The sequence below is a fragment of the Barbatula barbatula genome (genome assembly GCF_947034865.1).
Source record: "Barbatula barbatula genome assembly, chromosome: 15".
In the NCBI taxonomy this organism is placed as follows: domain Eukaryota; kingdom Metazoa; phylum Chordata; class Actinopteri; order Cypriniformes; family Nemacheilidae; genus Barbatula; species Barbatula barbatula.
In genome coordinates, this window is record NC_136778.1 from 14,924,805 (window position 1) to 14,947,775 (window position 22,971).

The 22,971-nt window shown below is 38.7% G+C and overlaps 1 protein-coding gene across 2 annotated transcripts in view; it reads right to left on the reverse strand.

Annotated features, from left to right (window-relative positions):
- Positions 1–22,971, reverse strand: part of cdc42bpb (CDC42 binding protein kinase beta (DMPK-like)) — a 56,848-nt gene that overhangs the window by 29,951 nt on the left and 3,926 nt on the right. For both annotated transcript variants that reach the window (XM_079474716.1, XM_079474715.1), the window contains exon 2: positions 4,001–4,092. In XM_079474716.1, coding sequence (XP_079330842.1) covers positions 4,001–4,092 — 92 coding nt within the window. The remainder of the gene's footprint in view (positions 1–4,000; positions 4,093–22,971) is intronic.

Here is a 22,971-nt window from a genome sequence, read left to right on the forward strand (position 1 = left end):
TTTATCATTTAGCCTTCTAACCACACCAGATAACTGACCTCATTACAAAAACAAACCAAACCCAGAGCGCTCAGAAACCCCCCGATTCCTCCTCCCACCATGTGTCCTGTTCTCTTTCCCTCTCTCCTTTTTTAGACACACGTTTCCACAAAGACAGTCAGCCTGACCTGATTCAAAACGCAGGGGAGGCACATGAAGAAACAGAGAGGGTGGGTGACCAGTGTGGACAACATGATTGGACGAGTCACAGTTATGCTACTAATCCATGTCAGAGATCGTGTATGTTAACTGTAAGGTCCTGAGGGTTCAGAGCGAAGCTACCTTGCGACAAGGAGGACGCAACGATTGCATCATTGTAAATAAGTAATGCATAATTCAAAAAGGCTTTGAGGTTTATTGCACAAAACTAACATATGTCTTGCCAAAATCATCATTATTAAACAATTTGCATTATCATTGTAAAACTATTATTTCAAAACGATAATCAATTCCAAAATAAATGTAGTGTGTTTATTATATGTATATAAATATTTCTTTATTTATATATATACATTACAATACATGGCACACAAATATGTATATAATCATAAACATTTATTTTGGAATCGATTAATCCCAATAAATCTATTTGAAAGCACGAAAAATGATTCCATATCGCAACATATTAAAGAGTAATAATTAAACATTGTAGTTTTGGCTCTTATCATTTTCTTTCTTTCCGATGAAGGTTTTCCAAAGAAATGTTTTACTAGGCTTCTCCGGGGTACAAATTGTACCCCACCTCTTGTTACATACTAGATTTAAAATAGGCCGGGCCCAAATAATAAAACAATTCAAGAACGACGCTTTGGAGACAGCCCTGCAGTAATATCAACTGCAAAAGTTGTACTCTTGCAGTCGGCGAATCTGTCTTAATGTTGTAATAGATAAAACAATATGCAGATTTTAATTACATCAGCATCCCTTTAAAAAAACAGTAGCGGTCATTTCTTTCTAAATCAATAGGGAGGTCTAGATCAGCGATGATGTACTTTGAGCTAATCATTCATAAAATGAGTGATTCAGTGCAACTCAATACAACAGATAAAGAGATCAACGTTTATCCTCCGCACGTAGAGCTTTGACTGTTCAGCTGTCCTAAGAGGTCTGTTTTATCTGCCCTATAATGACTCACGGTGACATTATGTAAAAATCTCAGTTCCCTTGCGTCCACTCCCTGTTCCATGTTTTTCTTTCTTATTCTATTCAACAGAGCAATTATTCAAGGTAAAAATCAGGCGAGGCAGAGAGGAGTGCCAACCAATGACACTACCGCATAAGCTAGACTTTAAAGTTATACTTCATTGTATGTCGACAAAGATTCAGCTAAACAGAATTGACATGAGGTTCACTTTTCGGTCGACAATTCCTGTAAAAGCAGTCCCGAATTCCAGGCCTTTAGCTGGGCCGCCGCTAAATCAATCATAAACAGGAAATGCAAAAGATTTATCTGGAAGTACATCCTGTAACGTAAAAGCGACAGGAAACCATTGGGAAAGGGAACAAAACAGCAGCACAATGTTAACACGTGAGCATGAGCGCTCTGAAACCAACACAAGCTACAACGCCGCCTAACAATAGTCTGGCTTGATGACAGAAACGCTGCAATAAAAAAAAGTCATCACTAGAGCCACATGACTCAATCTAAAAAATAGTTCACGGACTGAGGAGAAAGGTTATTAAGGTCTCGGTTACTGAGGAGGGGACGATGAACGGCACAAACCGCAGAACACTATTTTGGTCGAAGTAACTCCTCAGAGACGTCCTGGTTTCCCGAGCCTTTCCTGAAAGCTGCTTCGTCCTGCCTCGCTTCCTGTGCCACCGCTGACATTCCTGCCAGAAATCTATTGTAAGGAGAACTCTGTTGTAAGGGGTGTTAGATGAGCATCTCATCAGTTCCAATGAACCTCCTCTTTCCTGCCTCTTCAATCGTCAGTCTAGAGACCGAAAGCATCAGGAACAATCAAAACATTTGAATATGGGGAAAGGTGTTTCCCCTAGGTTTACGGCTTGGGGGGGGTCTCTATATTTTTTGCGGCGGAGGTCCGTATAATACTTTTTAAAATAAATGATGTTAAATCTATCGAGCGAATGTTTTTTCAGGCCATTTACTTTATATTCTGATAGCCACAGACTATATGAAACATAGAAGGTCTGGTAACTGAGAAAATGTGTAGTAGGCTCTGATGCTGAAGCGAAGTCCTAGTGGTGTATTTTAATATTTAAAAACTGACAACAAAATGTAACAACTGAAATGAATATATCATGAGCAGGAGTACGTACAAAGTTACTAACTTCCCAAAGTTATTAACTAAGCGAAATAAAGATATTCCAAGATATAGCGGAAAAATATAATCAACATAAATGTCCAGTTTATGTAGACGTTGCTCAATTTAAACCACAGAAATAGTCAGATTTCTTTAATGGTTGAACATGTCTTGCGGTCCGGATTGAACGAGGGATAAGCTGGGTGAAAACCTGTCATCAGGTGGTAACTGGACTTTTGCTTTGTCAGCGAATGTTGCCATTTTCACCACCCTGGGAGTAATTTTTATTATCTGCTTTTCAGGTGGTTGACGCAACATATTTTCCCACGCTCTCTGTCCGCTGTGCTTACCTTTGTATTTACGCTCACGTGTCTGTGTGTGTGTGCGTGTGCATCGGGTCGGAACTTGATTCAGAGAACTGAGGAGATTGGTAAAGGCGCGACCACGTAGAAATGACATGCCGCCATGTAAATAAGATAAATAACATTATGATGTTTAGTTGGTTTTGTACGAGAAAAAGGTATAGACATGTTATATATGAAAGGTAACCTTAAATGACTTCTCTTGTGATCTGATGCTACATAACATTTTTTGTTAACTTGACCTTCAAGGGGGGCAGGAAGTTCCGTTGGAGAGGCGGGGCGCCCCCCTAAGGTAATTGTAGGGGAAACACTGGGGGAACGTATGCTTGGTCACATGACTACGGAGCCACTGAAATAAAATCTTAATCACCTTCTAAATCTAAAATGAAGCATCAAACATTCTTTTGAAAGTTGACCTCCGCTCGTATAAAAACAGAAGTATTGAATTGGATTTATTCTGCTAAGGAAGTGAGTCATGAAATGAGCATTCATTTACTTACAAGGGAGGTTTAATGAAGGGAGAAATGTGTGACACAGCGGAATGCTTCTCACCAAATTAGGAAATATCCGATCATATGTGGCACCACACAATAAACTCATCTTAACCTCCAGAAATAAAGCAGAACGCATGGCTGCTGTCCTTCTGAAGCCTCGTATCTCCATATTTTGTGATTTGAATTTTTATTTAATTTTAATTAGTCAACCTTTATATTTGTCACTGGGTTTTACAAATATCAGAAGGACAGCCGCGATATAATATAAATACCTAAATGACATGCTTTTTAACTAAAGAGTTTTCCACTAAGGAACAATGAAGAACTAAGGAACAAGAGTAGATGTCTTTTTTCATTTTCTGTTCTACCAAGTGGCACAGAAAAAGAAAGGTACTTTGGGTGTGATAACAATAAAAGCCTTTAACTTCAGGAACGAGTAGCACATTTTGCTGTAAAACAAACCTTCCATCCAAAATACCTAGATTTGTGCCGGCCCAAGTATAGCAGTCAAGGGCCAGGCTGGGACCCCTGAGAACTGGCAGGGGGGAGAGAAGGGAAAATAAGATGAGAGGAAGGGGTTAGCTTGCGGTTTTCGATAAGATGTTTGAGGGCTACACAAATACCTCCCTAATATTTTGGGGTTTTCGTTGGACATTCGAAATGGGTCATGAAAACAAAGCTTGCAAATACCAAAACAAACCACACAATATGGCAAAGTCTGAAGTGATTTCAAAGGTGATTTCCCTGCGCTTTGAAGCATGCCAAAAAGGCTGCTTGATTTGGGAGGCTGTTCAGCGGAACAAGAGGCTTGACGACACAAAGGTCCGGAGTATCTTACCTCTCCAAATGCTCCCCGGCCAATCACTTTCAGCATTTCAAAGTCTTCTCGGTGAAGGCGCATCTCCTTCAAGGTGGTCGTGAATGGCTTAACTGCAGAGAGAGAGAAAGAGAGTTACCTTCTTATCTCAAGTAGCATCATCCCTTAACTTCTAAGGAAAGGCTATCAAAAGATTAAAGATGGTTCGTTACATAATATGATTTTAAAATCAATTTCTTTAAAAGAAATACAGTCAAAACGTCAATAAGTTCTCAACCACAAACATTTCCAAGACATTTCCGTTGAAAAGCCCTAACGTGTTTTTTTTTTCAACGACTATTTACGGTTTAATAAAACCTTTTGCATGTAAAGTAATATGAACATAAATAAACATTTTAACAAAATAGAGCTAAACCCTAAAAGGAATTTTGTAACATAGAAAAAAAACATTAAATTTATTACATTTTAATTAAATTATCAATTACATTAAACAGACATCATATTTTTTGTATAGCGAAATATTATATCACGATATTTTGTTACTACCGCTAACAAATAACAAAAAATGTGTGTATTATGGATAATGTTTTGATAAGAGTTTAGATTGCAAGATGACAGCCGAGGCACTGATGACGGATCAACTTAGCGATAACAAAGACATGAAACAAACAATGCATCCTAAACAGTGTACACCACATATCATGTTGTTAAACTGTCCTCCCTCCTGCCTTACGAGGCACCTCTGGGGGGCTGGCGATCACCCAAGACACAGCTGAGCCGTCCCGAGTGCGTCGCCATATGAGGACATACGCCTGAGTCTCATGCTGTTACAAAAGGCATTTTTACTCATAAAGATCCAGAACTCCAAACACACACTAGGGCTGCGGCTCGGTCGGAACCACACGCTCAGAGCTGCATGGAAAGAACATCATCTGCTTTTAATCAGAATATTCCTCATTGTGACGCAGCATCTACTGACAGTTTGACAGTCCAGAGTATGCAAGGAAAGCCCGCCTACGCGCCACTCCAAAGTCACCAACTACAGGATCATAGAAAATAGTGAAGCTGTATTGCTCATTCAGGAATGAAGCGGTCGCTTGATAACATTAATTTACAAGATGTTTATGGGTAGTACTTTATAACGTTGATTCATGAACTGCTGGTGTTTTACTGTACAAACAACGGGTAAAACCAGAAGTGGTTCTCCAGCACCTTGGGGCATACAGATTATCAAAAGGGAATTTACGATGTGATTGGCTGGCTTCTGCTTGATTTGGTGGGGTTGGAACAATGCACTGTTTACAACGTTTCAAAGTTAACGAAACGAATAAAACCATAAGAAAGACGCACTGGATTTTGATTTGTAGGTATTTAGCGGAAAGGTATTTCCCACTGACAAGCTCCATGTTTATTATGATCATGTTCACTATATGGGCCAAACGCTTATACACTAGCATACATAATACTTTTAATCACTCCTTGGGCAAAAAAACAATGTTTCTTATTCAAAATGATATGCTTTGTTTTGCATACATGTAATCTGATAATCCTCTCAGCCCCCCACACCCAAATATAATGAGGCATTCCTCTTAGTCTCTAGGTCATTTATATGGCTGCGACGGTTTTTAATGGTGGTGGTAATGGACAAATTCACTGCGGTGGTTGGGAAATATATATATATATATATATATATATATATATATATATATATAAATAACATAATAAATAGTATTTATATTATTATATTTGCGAGTAGCAACCGCGTGACGAGTGAAGGAGAAATAAATATAGACTTTGAAATATAATATATGAAATAAATGAGGATGAAACATCCGTCTGTCTTTAATGCGCACATCCATCAGTGAAATGGTACACTACACCATATAAAACATTGAAATAAACAGTGAAAACATGACATCAGAAAGTGAAATATTAAATCGCGTAATAACCCTTACAGACCTAAACAATTCTATTTGAAACAAACGGCTTAAACCTTCCTCGGCTTTCCTATTCAGATTGCCATAAAAAAAGTTACTTTCCTATTCGTTGATGGAAAACTAAAACGTTGACATTGTCCAGATGAAGATGTGTACAGCCGCACTAAATGCTCGATCAGAAGATGTGCTCAAAGCACAAATGAATAACGTCCGATGTTTCTCTGCAGCAGCGGCGACTCGCGTGCACTACGTCACCGAGCAAGTGGGTCATAGCCAGTTTTGATTTTATGTATGTTTTCACAACAAGATCCGTTCCAGAACGCGGAGAATAAACTGGGTTTTGCCGAGCAGGCCGCGCACGACTACGCCAACGGAAACGTATGCTAATACTTTCTGTGTTAATGTAAAATCTTGTAAATAAAACCACCCACAACTAAAGGGTATAAAAATAAATACTTAACGCAACTGTGACAGATATAAGTGTAATAATAAGGACCGTGTTTGAGGTGCACTATACCGTCGGTGGCAGTTCACCATCGCCACGACACTTTACCATCGTGGTGGTGCCAAATAACCAATTCGGTACAAACACAAACATATCCACTATTAATAATGTTTCAATGAAACTTTAAAACACACTTTTCAAAATTCTTGCTTGCAATAAACGTTTTGTCCAAATGCAAATAATGTGCCGTTCACACTATGATGACAATTATATCTTTAATGATAACTACATTAATGCCAACACCATCAGGCAATTACAATGACGTCCATAGTGTAAACAGGCCCTACATATACATTACGTTTATGCATTTAGCAGACGCTTTTACCCAAAGCGACCTATACATTACATTTTATTAATATGTGACCCTTATATTAGTGAGTTCACCCAAACATTTTAATTATTTTATTCACTCACCCTGCTGAATGACTGGTAAGAACTAGAAGAATATTGATAACCAAACAACATTAAACCTTCCATTTTATAGATCCCAAACCATTGAGATAATGTCTCAAAATATGTGGATCTCTTTAACACTACAATCTGAAGAAAGAAGCCGAGCGTGGGCTGGTCATTTGCCTAATAGCCTGATCAATACGTCTGTCGACTGAAAGGAGTCAAATGGATCCTTGGAAGACGCCTTCTGCCATTTGACCTGCCATTTGGCTTCTGCTTTTCAAAGTCAGGTCCGTTAACAAATGAGCCAAAGCTGGCAAACAGACAGGTGTGAAAAATAAAGACTTCGAGGACATCACTACTACAATACAAGTATAACACACCTGCTATCCAATAGGGTTAAGATAACACTGAGTAACTGCAAGCCATATAGAACTTGACTCTCAATCCTATACCACTTACTGAACTGAAAGAGATTTATGCAGGATCATGAACAGTCCATCAAACGTGATGCGAGAGGTCTGTGTGTAGCCAATGAAGCCAAAAAAGCTATAAAAACCTCTAGTAAACCTGACCCATCACTCACTGAGACCGCTACATCCCTCAAAAATACCTTCACGCACCTCATCATCGCATGATGTACTCATGGAGGACAGGCTTGCCCTGACATATTAAAGCTCAGAGGTTTATGAGCTTAAAATAGACTGCTTTATCCCTTGCGTCTGCTCGAGCCGAGCATCTCCGATCCATATGACACAATTAAATATTTAACAATGATGACCGGTCACTAACGCCACACAGAAATGTTCTGCACGGTTATCATAGCCATTAAATGTCATTTATTTACGCCCATGGGGTTCAAAACTGAATATATTTTGAGTTGTGTTCGTACAATAAAAGTCAATGAGGGACAATGATGTTTGGAAACTAACGTTCTTCGAAATGTATTTAAGGTTCTGGAGAAGAAAGTATGTAGTTGTATCTGCTTGTTCCAGGACCTCTTCAAAAATGGCTTTATTTTTGCAAATCCGTGTGGTGATGCTGGTCATACAGGAATGACTTCCTTCACCTTTGAAAACACTGACCTCAAGCAATGACTTCTTAAATCAATCAGAGAAAGCTAACCGCTCTGTGCTGGCATACCACAGAAACAGAAAGCGGCTCTGTTCCAAACAAATGGTGATTTGAATGACTTCGGGATGGAAATTTTCCCAGCACCACGCGTCTCTGAGCTTACTAGAGATGAGTGTTTCCAAAACATCCTGAATGTATGACCGACGAAACGGAACAGCCCTCCGTAAAACCACGCCGCTAACAGACACAGCAGCGATCACATTCATAGCCAACAGATTCATTCATCGTAAGTGAAAGTTCACAACAAAGATGAGAAGACTGTCAGGAGTGCAAAATAATAAACATGCATGTTAATCCTCATCTGCTCCCGTTCATTTGCCATAACAGGGCTTTAGTCTAAAATTTGCATATTGGGGGAACTATACATAGTCTGAAACATGTTTACTTCATATTTCTTTATACAGACAGATCATTTTCACGCAACAAATCTTTGTTTCTTCGCCGTTTGCTCTTATGACTGCAGGTGTCTCCTGGGTCCCTTACACCAGACACTCGCAGAAGATGACCACTTGCATGGTTCTGATTATGCTTCACATCTTAACTGGGCAGGTTTGAAACAAAACTAACGGTTGCAGTTTGTAGTGCGGACAAATCCGAGTGTGCGCTTCGATCGGTCACAATGGTAAAAAAATGTCGCTTATTTGCGCATATACAAAAAGAAACGCTATGTTGTTTTTCATCAAACTGCCCTGCATTCCATGTATTTTAATCTGTTTATATGTAAATACTGTGTCGGTGTTAATCAGTTGTATCATTCTTTAAAGACTTCTTCAAGCAATCTGTAGATGTCAGGCAAATGTATCAATCTTTCAAAAGACCTTTAATTGCAGGTGTCACCTTATGAGTTTGTTTTACTGTATAAATATTTCATATTTATGCAAGTCACTTCAATGCATCAAAACTTAAATGTTTAACTTTTACATTTGAAGTAAAACAAAACAAAAGTAACCACTATAATTTACCTATGGTAATTGTTAAAAATTCCTTCATTGATATGTAAGAGAATGACGATTTATCCAGAATCGATTTATAGATATGTATGGAAAAACAAATACATGTCTATTGTCATCATACATTTTTGATGAACCTGGAGCCCTAGAATGATTTAATATGTAACAAAGTGTTACACACATACATGAGAAACAAAAATGACTTTGATGATTTAATATATATATATATATTGACCATATATTTACATATGTATTAATGTGTTGAAATTCATTGTATGTGCAATGAGAAAATAAATCTACTATAATCTAATGCAAATGAGTGTGCATTAAACTTTGTAAGCAATAAAATAAATAAAATATGTCCAATTATCAGTGCAACGAATAATAATTTAATAATTATTAAGCATCATGACTTCGTTTACCTAAAAGTTTCTCAAGTCAGACTACTCTTAACAAGCACACAATGAGATCATTAGATAAAAAAATCGTGCAATAATTTAATTGGATAATTGTTTTGCTTGTGTGTGTTACTTTTGTAGTTACCTGGCTAACAGACACAAATGCATATAAAAAGGGTGGACTTTAGGACCATGTTTGGCATTGTAGCTCAAAGTGCTCCTCAAGATACTGATTCTCCCTAGTAACATCTTTTATTTATTAATTGGCTATGTGCACATCCTAACAAGTGTGCCATAAATTAGCATATTTATAAAAAGCTTTAACCTAAATGTTTCGTACTGAATATAAATGATGTCAATGTAACTCATTAAAAATACTCCAGCACCTTGTTAAGTTAGGTCTGGTATTTCAGAGCAGCAGGATACAACTGGCTTAAACCAATGCACCAGTATGTGAGCATATGCATAATACATTCGTTTGAAAGCCTGTGCACCACTGCATTGCTCCGCATGTAGTTTTTCATGTTATAGAGTAGATGAACCTTGATTCAATGAGTGACAGGCAAACCTGTGATGAGATCGCAGACTGGAGCCAAGAAGACCAGCAGAAAATAGAGACTGCCATCATCATTTCACGAGACGCTGGACTAGAGATGTAACTGTATGAAAATTTCACATCACGGTGAACAAAATGATCACGTTTATCAGTATTATATATATGTGCTGGACATTTCCAAAAAACTGATGCAAAGTTTTATATTGATGTGACTTTCTAAATGTACGTATTGTTGTCATAAACGTCAAATAAATAACATTAATATTCATTCTGGCACAATGGGGTCATTAAGTAAGTTTCTTGTTCAGGTTGAACACAACACGAAGTAAATCAGACATGCATTTAAACGCTACACAAATCAGAAAATCATCTTTCTGTATGTGTCGTGTGTTCGTGTGTAATCGGGTGTACTTTAGGACCCAGAAGACACCTCCAGTCAGGTGCGGACTAACACAGACAGGGGCCCCTAGGCTGCAGTTTGGCTGAGGCCCCCCGTTAGGTGCCTTTCAGGTGCGTTTAACGCTTGCGGTTTATTCAGAACGGAGCATGGTTTGCATGCAAAATCGCAAATGTAAAAGCTGTCACACAAACTCGGGTGCGCACAAGGGTACCTTGCGCATGCGCTTTAGCCGATTACAACGTATTTAAAACAAACGTAAGCGATGAAAGCGTTGGTAATTCACCTTGGATTTGAGCAAGAGTGAGCCTGCATTGTTTTGAGTGTTGCAAGTGAAATCAGAGTGGCAAATGAATGGCAATACGACGCTTCCAGATTTAGAAAATTAATAAGAAATAGTCTGTTTGCGAGCTAAGGATCCTGCTGAAGTTGTTTTAACCGCAGCACCGATGTTAGCCAATGCGAGCTGCCAGTCCTCATGCTGCTATCTTAGTCACGTTGTTCTTTTAACCTTTGTACTTTCCACTATTGTACCTTCTTTATGACATTCTGCCGCTATGCCGTCTAGCAATAGCGGTGACGTAAATCAAAATGAGTGACATGATTTTCCCTGCAGCTGATTGGACAAATGTCACATCTATCAAGCAGCTGCTTATTTTTGTGTTATATTTCTTATGGACTAATTTTTCCTTCAAAGCTTCAAAATCATCTGTCTGTCTAAAGAAATATGAAGTAAACGTGTTTCAGAATATGTATAGTTCCCCCAATATGCACATTTTGGACTAAAAGCCCTGTGATTGCAAATGAACGGGAGAAGATGAGGATTAACATGCATGTCTCATATCAATAACATTATTTTGCTTGTTTATTTGAATGAACAAAACCTGCGTTTTATAATACCTCTGTTGTACTGTTGCTAACTTTGGCTGACGCCGGACAGTATTTACCGCTAGTAACATTAAGTTGGTACGGTGTAATGATAACTAAAATATGGTGTGATATTACTAATGTTGGATGTTTTTATCGTGGTTTATCAAAAACCCGGTAATCTTTACATTCCCACGCTGGACCAACAATGGATTTAAAACACAGAGCTCCTTCAGAACCAAGCTACATCGGAAGATAGTAAATAACATCTGGGCCTGCTCCCCAATCATAGGTCTTCATTAGACGACTGACATATTCAAGCCGCAAAACCTAGATGCATGCTGGTGGAGCCATGCTTACTCATCTACGACAAACTAGGTCAAATGAAAAAGTTTAAAACTTTCCCTGGATCATGCCCTGTCCAAGGCAGCACAGTACCGGTATCAACTGCAAACAGATATGTCTTCGTTTTTATTGAAGAATACAGATTCAGTAAACATCATTTTGAACTGGCCTATGCAATAAATCGTAAACAAGATTGTGGTAAAACTATTATTGTGCCACATTTAGGCCTGTCGCGATATCATCTTTTTGTTGGCGATTCATTGGATCAGAAATAATGATATTCGATATTATTGTCATTTTATAAATATTTTATGCCACCGAATAAGTAATGATATAGTATTACAAGTACAGAACAAATACAGAACATACATATGCCATGACATTTTTAACTGAACTGTCTGTAAGACCTCTCTCTCGAGCTCGCAATGCGGCTTTTGTTTTAATAAGTTGTGCTGCTGTTTTCGTTACCTTCGCATTTAAAGAGTAGAGCGTTTTGTTTACGCGCACCTTTATTTTCATATTGGAGTGGGAGGTTAGCGGCTTTGACACCAGTCGATTACGATTCTGGACTGGCTTTATTCATCAGAATAACACAGTATAACTCCTCGAGTCTTTACACCTGCCGCTGTCCGCCCCGTATGTGCTTTTGACACACAGACACAGGGCAGAGCTAACAGAGACAGCGCGATCATATTCAAATGTTAATGTCATTCATTTTTATGCAAATACTGCATTTATAAACACAATGGCGAGATTGCATCACCAAAAACTACAGATGTCAAGTTTATATATATCGTGCAATATGTCGATAAATCTATCGCGACACGCCTAGCCAAATTTTTTTTTTCATTTCTAGTGTTAAAAAGACAAGTATTATTAATTATTTAATTCAATAAGTAATCGTATTAATTTAATGTGATGTCAATATTGTGATGATATTTTTTTGTCATGATCGAGAAGCCCTACTATAACTGTAACAGACCATTTCAAAGAAATATCCAGTTCAATTAACGATAAAGAGAGAATATAACAGCTGTCTTAAGCGAATGCAACTAAAATGCCTTTGGTTATGCGAGCTACAAATACAAAACAATAAATCTCATTGTTTCTGTACAACACCGATGAAGCTTGACATATACAGGATTCACGACCAAAGGAATATATTATGCCATTAAATGGGCTTTCAAAATTAGGTGATTTTTCTGAATGGTCATTTATTAAACCAATCTGACCATTGACCACACTAGTCCACCTATAGTCCCATGCCTCTTCTGGGCCATACTTTGGGGGCAATACAAATCTCTTTAAAACGATTTACATGGCACCCTCAGGCTGCTATTTCCAGTCATACAAGTACAGCGCTGGAGGAAATCTCCAAAACGGTTTTCCACAGTCACATTCCAATAACATATTTAAGCTCATAAATAACATCTCATAACAAGCTCATAAATAACATCTGAAGACAATAAATCATAAATGACTATTATTTGGCTCGAAGTATTTTTCAGGCCATTTCGGTTGCACGTGTGTTCAACAGTTACAAATTAGCAACTGGCTGTTTTCCATTCCCATAGACACTAGGTGATGCGATCTCTACTTTAATGTTGGACTTTGTACAAACCACTTGTTTGTTTCATTATATTACTATGTCTCAGCAAATAAATATATAATTACTACACAATAAATATCAAATACATTTTCAGCCCAAAAGTATCCACAGGCAAATCTAGCGCACAGCCCATGAGACTGAAGAAACCCTGGTCCCGTCAATATCACAACGAGTGCTTTATTGATGCGTTCTATCAGCGAGCGAGGCTGACAGCCACTAAATGGCTTATTAAACATTGATAAGTCATCCCCAGACAGTTCCAACCGATCAGAGGATGAAGGAGACGTGGGGGAGGTTCGGCCGATGGCAGGAGGTAAAAGCATAAGGACCCCGCCCAGGGTTAATCCATTATCCAGCACCAGCTGCCACACTCTCCCAGCCCCCATCAAACCAACCATTTACTGGCAGCTTCCTGCTGAGGCGGCTCACTGCCAGGCAGACCAGCGGCGGGCGCGTGCCTAAATCCCTAGTTGTGGGGTGAGCGTGTATGATTTCAGTCATTTAGAATTGGGTGAGGAGGCACAGGTTAAAGTTAGGGACTGTGGAGATCTTAAGGGGGTTCCTCTGGGAAACTTTCTTTTTAAGAAGGTCAGCCAGTGTTATAGGAAGGCTTTAGGTCTAAATCTTATCTGAAACATGATAAGGCCTAGTAGTTGCCAGTGAACGTATGCAATGGTTTCATGAATCAGGCATTTAAAACAGGCATGCGATTTTAATCGAATGTAAATTGCGGTATAACACATTTCTACAATTTTCCCCAAATAAAGCCAATAGAACTCTCATCCTTGTGGTAACGGGTGTATGTATTATGCTGATGAAATGTATTTAACATCCACACTTGATTTTACATTCAGCATCCACACTCTCCATTATTGCTGTTTTCTCAAGTAGAGATTTCTGCAGAACAAATTATAATACTTCCTCGTATTAGTCATCCACTTCTCCAAAATAAGTTTACGTGACACTGAGAAAAGCACAATATAACCACATTATTACCATCATCCTTCCGCACCGATCAAGCTGCAAGACACATATGGAGCTTTAAATCCAGTAACTTTACCAAAGTGTTTTGATGTCACTATTTAAAAAAAAGATTTATGAAACACATAGGGTCAGTTTCTTAGAGAGGGATTATCTTAAACCACTCATAGTCATAGTTTAATTTGGATATTCAAGTAAAAGTATTACTTTTAAGATGCAATGCGTTACTTTTGTCTCTCTTTCGCCATCTCTGTTAAAGATGTAAAACTGCAGATTACTTAACATAAAGGGCGAATTATGGTTCCGTGTCAGACCTGCAACATTTGGTTTTTTATTTACACTTGTGCGTTTTTGTCCGCGCCAACTTGCAATTAAACATGCTGACCTCAAGTAAACAGTACCCACAGGCATGTTTGTTGGCCGGATCAAGGCAATCACCGAAGACGACGTTTTATTCAGCAATAAACACCGCAAACTTGAAGCGTGACTGCTGGTGAGTCACCCGAAATGATCCGCTAACGTGAGCTACTGCATAATGTGAAATGCAACAAAGCCAAAAGAAACCAGCGCTGTTCCGATTAGAGAAGTGATGAAGTGAGTCATACAGTACATTAAAAGATTGAATGACATACTAAAGATCAAACAAAGTATGTAATTTGCATGATCAAAGAAATGCTATACAGTTTATGTTATATGGCTTTTAGAAAGATTCAGTATATCTCATCCATTAATGTCTCAAGCAAAGTTAGTGCAGCTTCAAAGAGACATGAGCCAACGGCGTTTGAGTGCGAGTTCTCTCAGAGCGTTTCGTTGGCTGAATGTACACGCCCTTCACTGAACGAACGAGTCAATTGAGTCAAAATGAGACTGAACTAGTACATGTCGTTCATGGTGTAATATTCTCTGCGTTTCAACAGTGCATATCCAGTAGTTACTCAACTTTTCTGAAATATACAGGTAATGACCTGGTTTAATTTCATTGTAAACCTGCATTACAGAAGGTTCAGTTAAGCCTTAAAATGTTAAAATACTTTATTGAGTTGTATGTGAAACAAAAAAGTAACTGATATTGTTTATAAAAATTATTAAATTGTGATCATATCGTGATGCGTATTGCATCATGAACCCAGCATCGAGATATGTACCAAATCGTGAGCTGTGTGTTTTGTTACACCCCTCTTACATAACCTTGATGGTTACTATTATGAATGGGTGTAAAATAAGAAGAAAGGGTTAGATAAGTACACTGCTTGTTTTTGTACTTGCTCAATAATGTATTTTGACAGTAAGCAGAATGCACCTTTAACAAATTTGATCAAACCAAAAATGTTACATACACATTCAGCATAACAGTATGGTGGATGTATTCATAAAAGCAAGCTGATTAAATCCGAGCATTGAGGCAGTTAACTGCACACAACCATCATTACTCAACACTTCAAAACTACGATGGCTTCTGCTGCTTAAATCATTTTAACCAAGGTCATCATTGAAAGTTAGAATAACACTAACATTATGTAAGACTACAACATTTGTCAACGGATCCAGCAATATCTACCAAAACAGACACAATTATTTACAGACATTAAATCAGATTCCAGGGCTGTGTTACACAATAATGAAGATGTAGAAGGCAAAAATAAGCCCAAAGAAAGAAAATCTGTTGCCTCCCACCACTAGTGGAATGATGGTAGCAGTCACCAATCGGATGAATGGGTCAGTGGCTTTCCAAAATGACAATACATGGATTCTCAGGAATGGAGCCTCTGTGTTATTCATTCCTCAGCTGTTGAGGCAGACATTTACGCAAGTCACATCCATCATGTACAACATGGTGTTTCTCTGGGTCAAAAAGAAACAAAAACACATGTGTCCAGTCCAAATGGTACTTTCGTGCGAACTAGAAAAACTGCACACAACACAAATTCCATGTTTGGATCTATAACAGAGAACAAGATTATATAGAAAACATCTCCAAAATCGATCGTGTATTATACAGAAAGCTGATCACATAGTTGATCTAGAGGAGAAACCTGAGCAGTTCATTATATCCAATACTTAAAGGTTTTCAATATTGCAAATGTTATTCCTCTAAACTCTTAACCCACTGTTCTGAACATTTCAGTGCATCTGCAACATGTCACACAGAGCAGGAAAGAATGAACAGCATTCAGCTGGAGTTCAAATATCCTCCGGGGTTGGCACGTAACTAATGAAGATCCTGTCCATGTCGTCTTATTGTGAAATGTTGTGAGGGAGTGCAGGAACATGCTTAGCGGTTACAACAAAACAGCCACCGTATGTGGGCGAGTCAAAGAGCTTGGGGGTGAAGAAAAACATATATTGGAGTTGTTTGGGCATGACGGATCTAAATCTGTTTGATGGAATGACCATGGACGAGAAAAGCCATGTTCACCTTTGCTCTGGATCAAGTGAAAAAGAAAAACCGTTGGCAAGAACAATGACGTTCCAGTACAATTTGTGCTCAAGATCCTTTAAAAAAACACTTACAAAAGGTGCATGTGTCAATATATGACACATATATATTTTTTTCCTTACCCTTAATAAGTCCTTAACCATTAAAGATACAGTTTGTAATAAATACCGCTTTAGGGTGCATGATCAAAACAGCAATGACGTTGCTTGATGTCTCTGTGAATGAGCGTGGAATGATGGGATCTGTTGTCTTCAGCTCCACGGCTGAAGTTTATCAATCAGACGGGAACGAGAAATCATGTTAGCGGATGAGGTAAAGTAATGAAGCTTTATAATTGTAGTCCATTAATAAGTGACTAGCTAGTGGCTAGCTAGACACTACTTCCGCATTTGTCCACGACACTGTTGTCATGCGGTTTCTACGTCAGTTAAGGCTTTTACAAAGGGAAACGTGAATATGACGCGATTGACAGGCGACTGCACAGCCCCATTTCACTGTGGGGATTTTCTCACGATTTACAAGTTGTTGGAAATGTTTTAGATCTTGTAAGTACTCAGCTGAACAAGATATACAACACTGGCCTAGTAGTTTTTGGAAATTTTACTGTAAAATTGTTACAAACTGTACCTTTAACTGATAGTAATAAAATATCAAATCACAATTAAATTGTATGAGTTTCTGTGAGCCAATACAACCACCAACAGATTTTTATTTTCCTGTAGCTCAGTGGTTAGAACATGGCACTAGCAATGACAAGGTCGTGGGTTCGATCCCAGCAATTTGCACATACTTAGAAACAAACGTATTGTATAATGCAATTATTATTAATGTAAGTCGCTTTTGCTAAGTGTCTGCCAAAGTGCATGAATGTAATGTAAATGTAAACTTAAAAACTAGAGATGCACTGATATTTCAGGCCAGTAATTGGTATCAGTCGATGTTTTCACAGCTATAATTAATGTCTTAATAATGAATTCATTAAACTCATTGCTTAGACAAGTCGGAAAATATATAGTTTCACAATGCTATGTGAGGCATGCAAGCGGAGACGTCACAAATAAGGCTTTAACTAAAGCACGAGAGAGCCGGATGGCTAATCTGTGTCATGCTTGCAGCCATTAGTTTAAAAGCGGGGGGGGGGGGGGGGTTCAGGGGGAGGGGAGATCGCCTTGTGTTGGGGGAGGATATTAGCAGGAATGAATGGAATTCTCCTCAGTCCAGCCAAAGCTTTAGGTCAGGTGACTTCAATTCCTGAGGGACACCAACATTGCAACATCGTATGATCCTCTGAAGCATTACCGTTATAAGCTTGCGCGCGCCGCGTTGTGAATGGCAATGCATGAAAACCCCTCGCTCTGCCTCTTTCGTGCATCCAGCAGTAAATATCTGGGCTGAACACCATTTGTTTCGAGAGGCATTCCTGACACAGGCCCTGTCCTGACTCTTCTCCTAAAGCATGCGGAGAACATGTCAGAGTGGTATGCGTCGATTCAGGGTGGCCTGTGTTGATGCCTCACACCGTATAGGCTATTTGGGCATATGGTGGTTCAAAGCCAGCAAGAGCTGTTGTTCTGGACAAGGACATACCAGACATTTTCAAAGAAGTAGGACTTCTAACTCATTTCCTCCTTTCAAGAGTAAAGCGTAACCCAGGGCTGGACTTGTCTCAGCCTAATTATTGAAGACTTAAGCCATGTTCACACTTGACTTCTTTTTTGAAGCTGCTAGCGTCTGTCTTACGTTATTCATTTTATCAGCACCTATTTCTGCAGCTCAGAGCATCTTTTGAGGTTGAAAAACTTTTCTGAAAAAACACCCGTCCCATGTCAAGCATCGTTTTCACAGCTTACCAATGACATAGACGTGTCGTTTCCATAACAAATAGCGGTCGACCGAGATTTGAGAAGAGCTCCCTATTTTTGATAAACATTTACTTTTAATCAAAGTCACTGAGTGCAGCTGTGACACGTCAGAGGGGATCTGGCCCTCCCTGCAGAGACTGGTTTCTGCTGATTTGTTTTTCAGGACTGGGCTGTGTTGGCTTGCTCACTGGGAGACTGCATTTATTAGTTATTATTATTTACTAGAATGATTTAGCTTGTTCTATAAACACCATGCACTGTGCTGTGCTTTACCTTTTCTGTGTTTTTCTCCTCGTTTTCTCATTGTGCAAAGCACTATATAAAATACCATTTTATTTAACCATCCTCGGGTTTTGCCACATTTCACAAACACACCACTTATTGATGGCTGTCATTGGGTGTCAGGATTTTTAGTCGATTCTTTGCAGCGCTACCCATTTTGGCCACCTCTATTTGTGGTGCACTTAAAGGCGTGCGTTTACATTCAAAGTGTTTCCTCTAGATGCTGCCACCTTCATGAGGCAAAGTTTACAGATCCCTGTTAGCATTGGGTCTAAATCCAAAATATCTTCAAATAGACACTTTTGCATTTCGCTTTAAAACCAAATCTTCTGCCATCATTTTATCCATTAGCCCTGCCTGACTCTCCTCACGTGAGGAATTCAATCTGAAACCTGCTGATGATCTTTACAGCGACACTCTTCCCGCTAAATTGAGAAGACGCATTCTGGCGCATTATTGTAGTCACTAACTGAATAAAGTGCTTTATTGCCCTAAAACTTAAAGACGACGGTGGGGACGGTGCAGCAGTGGACAAGTGATTTAACCGGTAAGAGGGTTAAACACTGTGTAACAGCGAAAACACTGACTATGGCGACAAGCCTACATATCACATTGCATTCGCGTACAGTTGACTTGTGCTCGATACCTCAATTGAAAAAATTAATGACTTGTTGATGAATTGTTTTGTTGCTTTAAAATGCCGTTAGTGTGTGAAAACCAGAAACTCTTTCAGTCGCAAAGACTGAAGCGGCTAGAACATATGTGAGTGCGTAAACTATAAAATTAACAGTCTAAAACGTTTATTTGTTTACTATGGCTAATTAGCATACAATTGCTGATCTTGCTGTGCTGAGCAGCAGTTTTATTGCACGACGTCATGAGGTTTCAAATTAGGCAACCCAGAAGGTTCTCAAAAAACTATATAGTTCAGCTTAAAGATGTTTTCATTAATGAGGATGGTGTTATTTAACATATCCTGAGAGCAAGAAATAAATGCTTGGCAAGGCCTTTAAAACAGTGTGTGCATGTCAGAACTTCGATCAGGAATGTCCTGAAAAGGAGAAAACAAAAAACCTCAGCAGGTGCGAGACTTAAAGAGTTGCAGAGCTGCAAAGAGTGCTGGCGTATAAACAGACGACACGGCCAAAACAATCCAAGCTTACATTGCCGATCCAACAACTTTTCCCCTTTCCCCGGCCAGCAGAGTCCAATTAAGTCTCTGGAGTCATTGATTAAATTCACTGGCAATTCTACACAAATATAACACAAGCAAAGTGACAGCTTTTTAGTGTATAACTCCACTTAAAATGTTGATTCATGATGCAGTTACTGAAGCCGTCTTAACGGTCTTCCCATACAGTTTTTTTTAAATGGTATTGTTTTATTTCGAAAGTCCGTTGCTCCCTGGCTCCGAAATGTACAGCCAAACCAAGGGTCACAGAAGGGGTGGGATGTTGATCGGTATTGGCTGGGGAATGGCTTCACCATACGTCTGAACCAATGAGAGCACTGGGGTTGGCCTAAGTCTGCTGAAGCATTCACATGAACTGAATGGAAAGGTACCGAACTCCTACATGGACATTTCGTTATAAATCTTGTGCTAACGGCGGAGTTGATCGAACAAACCACTCCATTCCCTCTCAACTCCTTCAGCCATGCGCTTATCTATCAGTGCACTCGCCCCACAAAGACGTGTGATGCATGAGTGTAAGAGGTTCATTTATTGCAATTAACGATAAAGCGAAAGGAAATCAAATGCCTGCAGAATACAAAAATGTCCCCGGCTAGGGTACAAAACAGCAACGATAACGAATTGTGTTGCATGTATTGTACGCAGTGTGAGACTTTAAAGGTCCAGTCAGTAATATCTAGTGGCAAGGTTGCAAATTGAAACCAACCGCTCACTCCACCCCTCCCTTTTAAAACATTACGACGGCTGACAGAACATGGCGAATTTCATGCAAGGGTACCCGCAGTGTATGTAGATAGATATTGTTCATTTTAAGGTAATAACAACATAACGCTTCGTTGTGTTTAAACTTTAAATACAGTACACTGTACACTTTGTGTTGAAATAGTGTTGAAAGCGAGTTTATGTATAAGCATTAAAATAAATAATCATTATAACTTGTTTTTCTATGTGAAACTAGACAGAATGCCAATACCATGCAGTGGCAGATAGCTTTTTGGTTTTATATTTAATTTGATTATAATAATGTTTAAGTTGAGATTTACAAGAAAAAGTGTTAAGTTAAAATTGTTAATGCTACCAAGTAAGGAAATACGGTTGTAAAAAAAGCACACTATCCTTTTAAAGTGTTAGCAAACCAAATCTTATTGCACGTTTGTTCATATTCACAAAACACAAGAATTTGCACTTTAAGGTTTATTTTCATCTTGTCTTTATTTGCTTATTTTTTCTGTGAAGATCTGGCAACCCTGGCAACTTTTTGACTTATTTTTATTTAGAGCAACCAAGCAACAAACATGCAACATAATGTGCAGCACCTGGTTGTGGAAGCACACAGTCGCTTCCTTCGGAAAATGATATTAGGAATGCGTGAAGTTCATCTTTAAAGACGTCCCAGCTCAGGTGGGTAAATCCTTGAGCGTTTGTTCGCTTCATTTCACCACGGATACAATTTGACTTTTTTAACGTAAAACCATGCGAGCTTCATAAGTAGACCTCAGACAACAGTATAAAACAATAATAATTCTAATAATAGTCTTAAGACTAAATACAAAGTCTACGTACAGTGCTAAGTAGGGATGCTCCGATCCACCTTTTTTGCTTCCGATACCGATTCCGATACCTGAGATTCAGTATTGGCCGATACAGAGTACCGATCCGATACTAAGGTAAAAAATTTAAAGTGCACAATTACTTAATAAACTATGTGCATTGCTGTGCAAGACATCAGGATCGACTTAACATACATTTCCTGACCCCGTAAAACAAAATAACAAACTAATGATTCACAAATTTAGTAAATAGTTTATTAAACCAGCACCGGTGCAAAACAAATGAAAATAAAACAAAAGTGTTCACTATCTTTGGACAAAAGACATTCAAAATTAAAGTGCAAATTAAGCAGCTGAATATAACAATTGCTTCACTAGCTTGATAAACGGGTATAAATAAATGGAATCAAAATCTCTTAATAATTTTTAAGAAAGTGCAAAAATAATTTAAAAATCAATTCGCAATAAAGCAGCTGAAATTGAGCAAAAAAATAATAGCTTTACTGCTTTAGATATTCAAAATAACATGAATCAGATCTTTTTAATGCTTTAGTCACTAAAGCAAAGTCCACTTAACTAAACTAAAGTTTAGTGAAAATAAAATTTAACATCCAACACAGAAACAGATGAATAAAACACTAGCTTCCCTAGCTTAGTAAAACTGCACATGTTTGTTGCATTTAACGTGGCATTTTGTGGCACAAAATTCTCATCCAACCAGTGTGCGGTTAAACTTAAAAGCGACACGGGGGACACGTCGCAGCTCCAGATATCTCTTGTAAAACTCACCGCATTGACATCTTTAATTTTTTCGGATATGTGTTTGCAGACTTTTCGGTACAGTTCAAGGTAGAGTTAAATATTTACGCTTCGGCGTGTCGTACTGCGGCTCCAGGTGGTTTATAAGGAGTCTGAAGCCATTATTCGCAACGACGGACAGCGGTTGCCCATCCATAACAATGAAAGCGGTGGAACTTATTGGCGTAGCTGTTGTAAAATAACTCCAAATGACAGATATTTTGGTTCGCTCCATGCTGTTCGCTGCTATATGTATACTTGTTCACGTGCACTACGTACAGAGCACGTTGCTAGCGTATGATGTCGCACGTTGCTAGCGTATGATGTCACACGTTGCGCAAAGCACAGCCGCCCACGAGAGAGTTTAAGCGCCGGTGTCTCCATGAACTTTTACATCGTCTAGCACAAATTTTATGTCAGATCGGGTCTCTGTGACAAATTGCACCGATACCCGATCTAGAATTTTATTCAGTATCGACGCCGATACCCGATACAAATATCGGATCGGAGCATCCCTAGTGCTAAGTGAATATTACATTGCTGGGAGACATGATAGATTTAGATCACCGGGCCTTAAATAAAAAATTGGTTTCTTATATGGGTCCAACAAGATCAGTACCATCTGCATTTCACAAAACCCAGATCTGCTACTAGTTACTTGACAGTCACAAGGTACACATACCCGCCGCTATAGATTAATACAAGATGCGCTTAAGAGGAGGATCTATGAAGACCTTAGTTATATGGCTATGTTTTCACTGTGAAAGAAGTTTACAAAAATGACTAAAATGTAAATGTA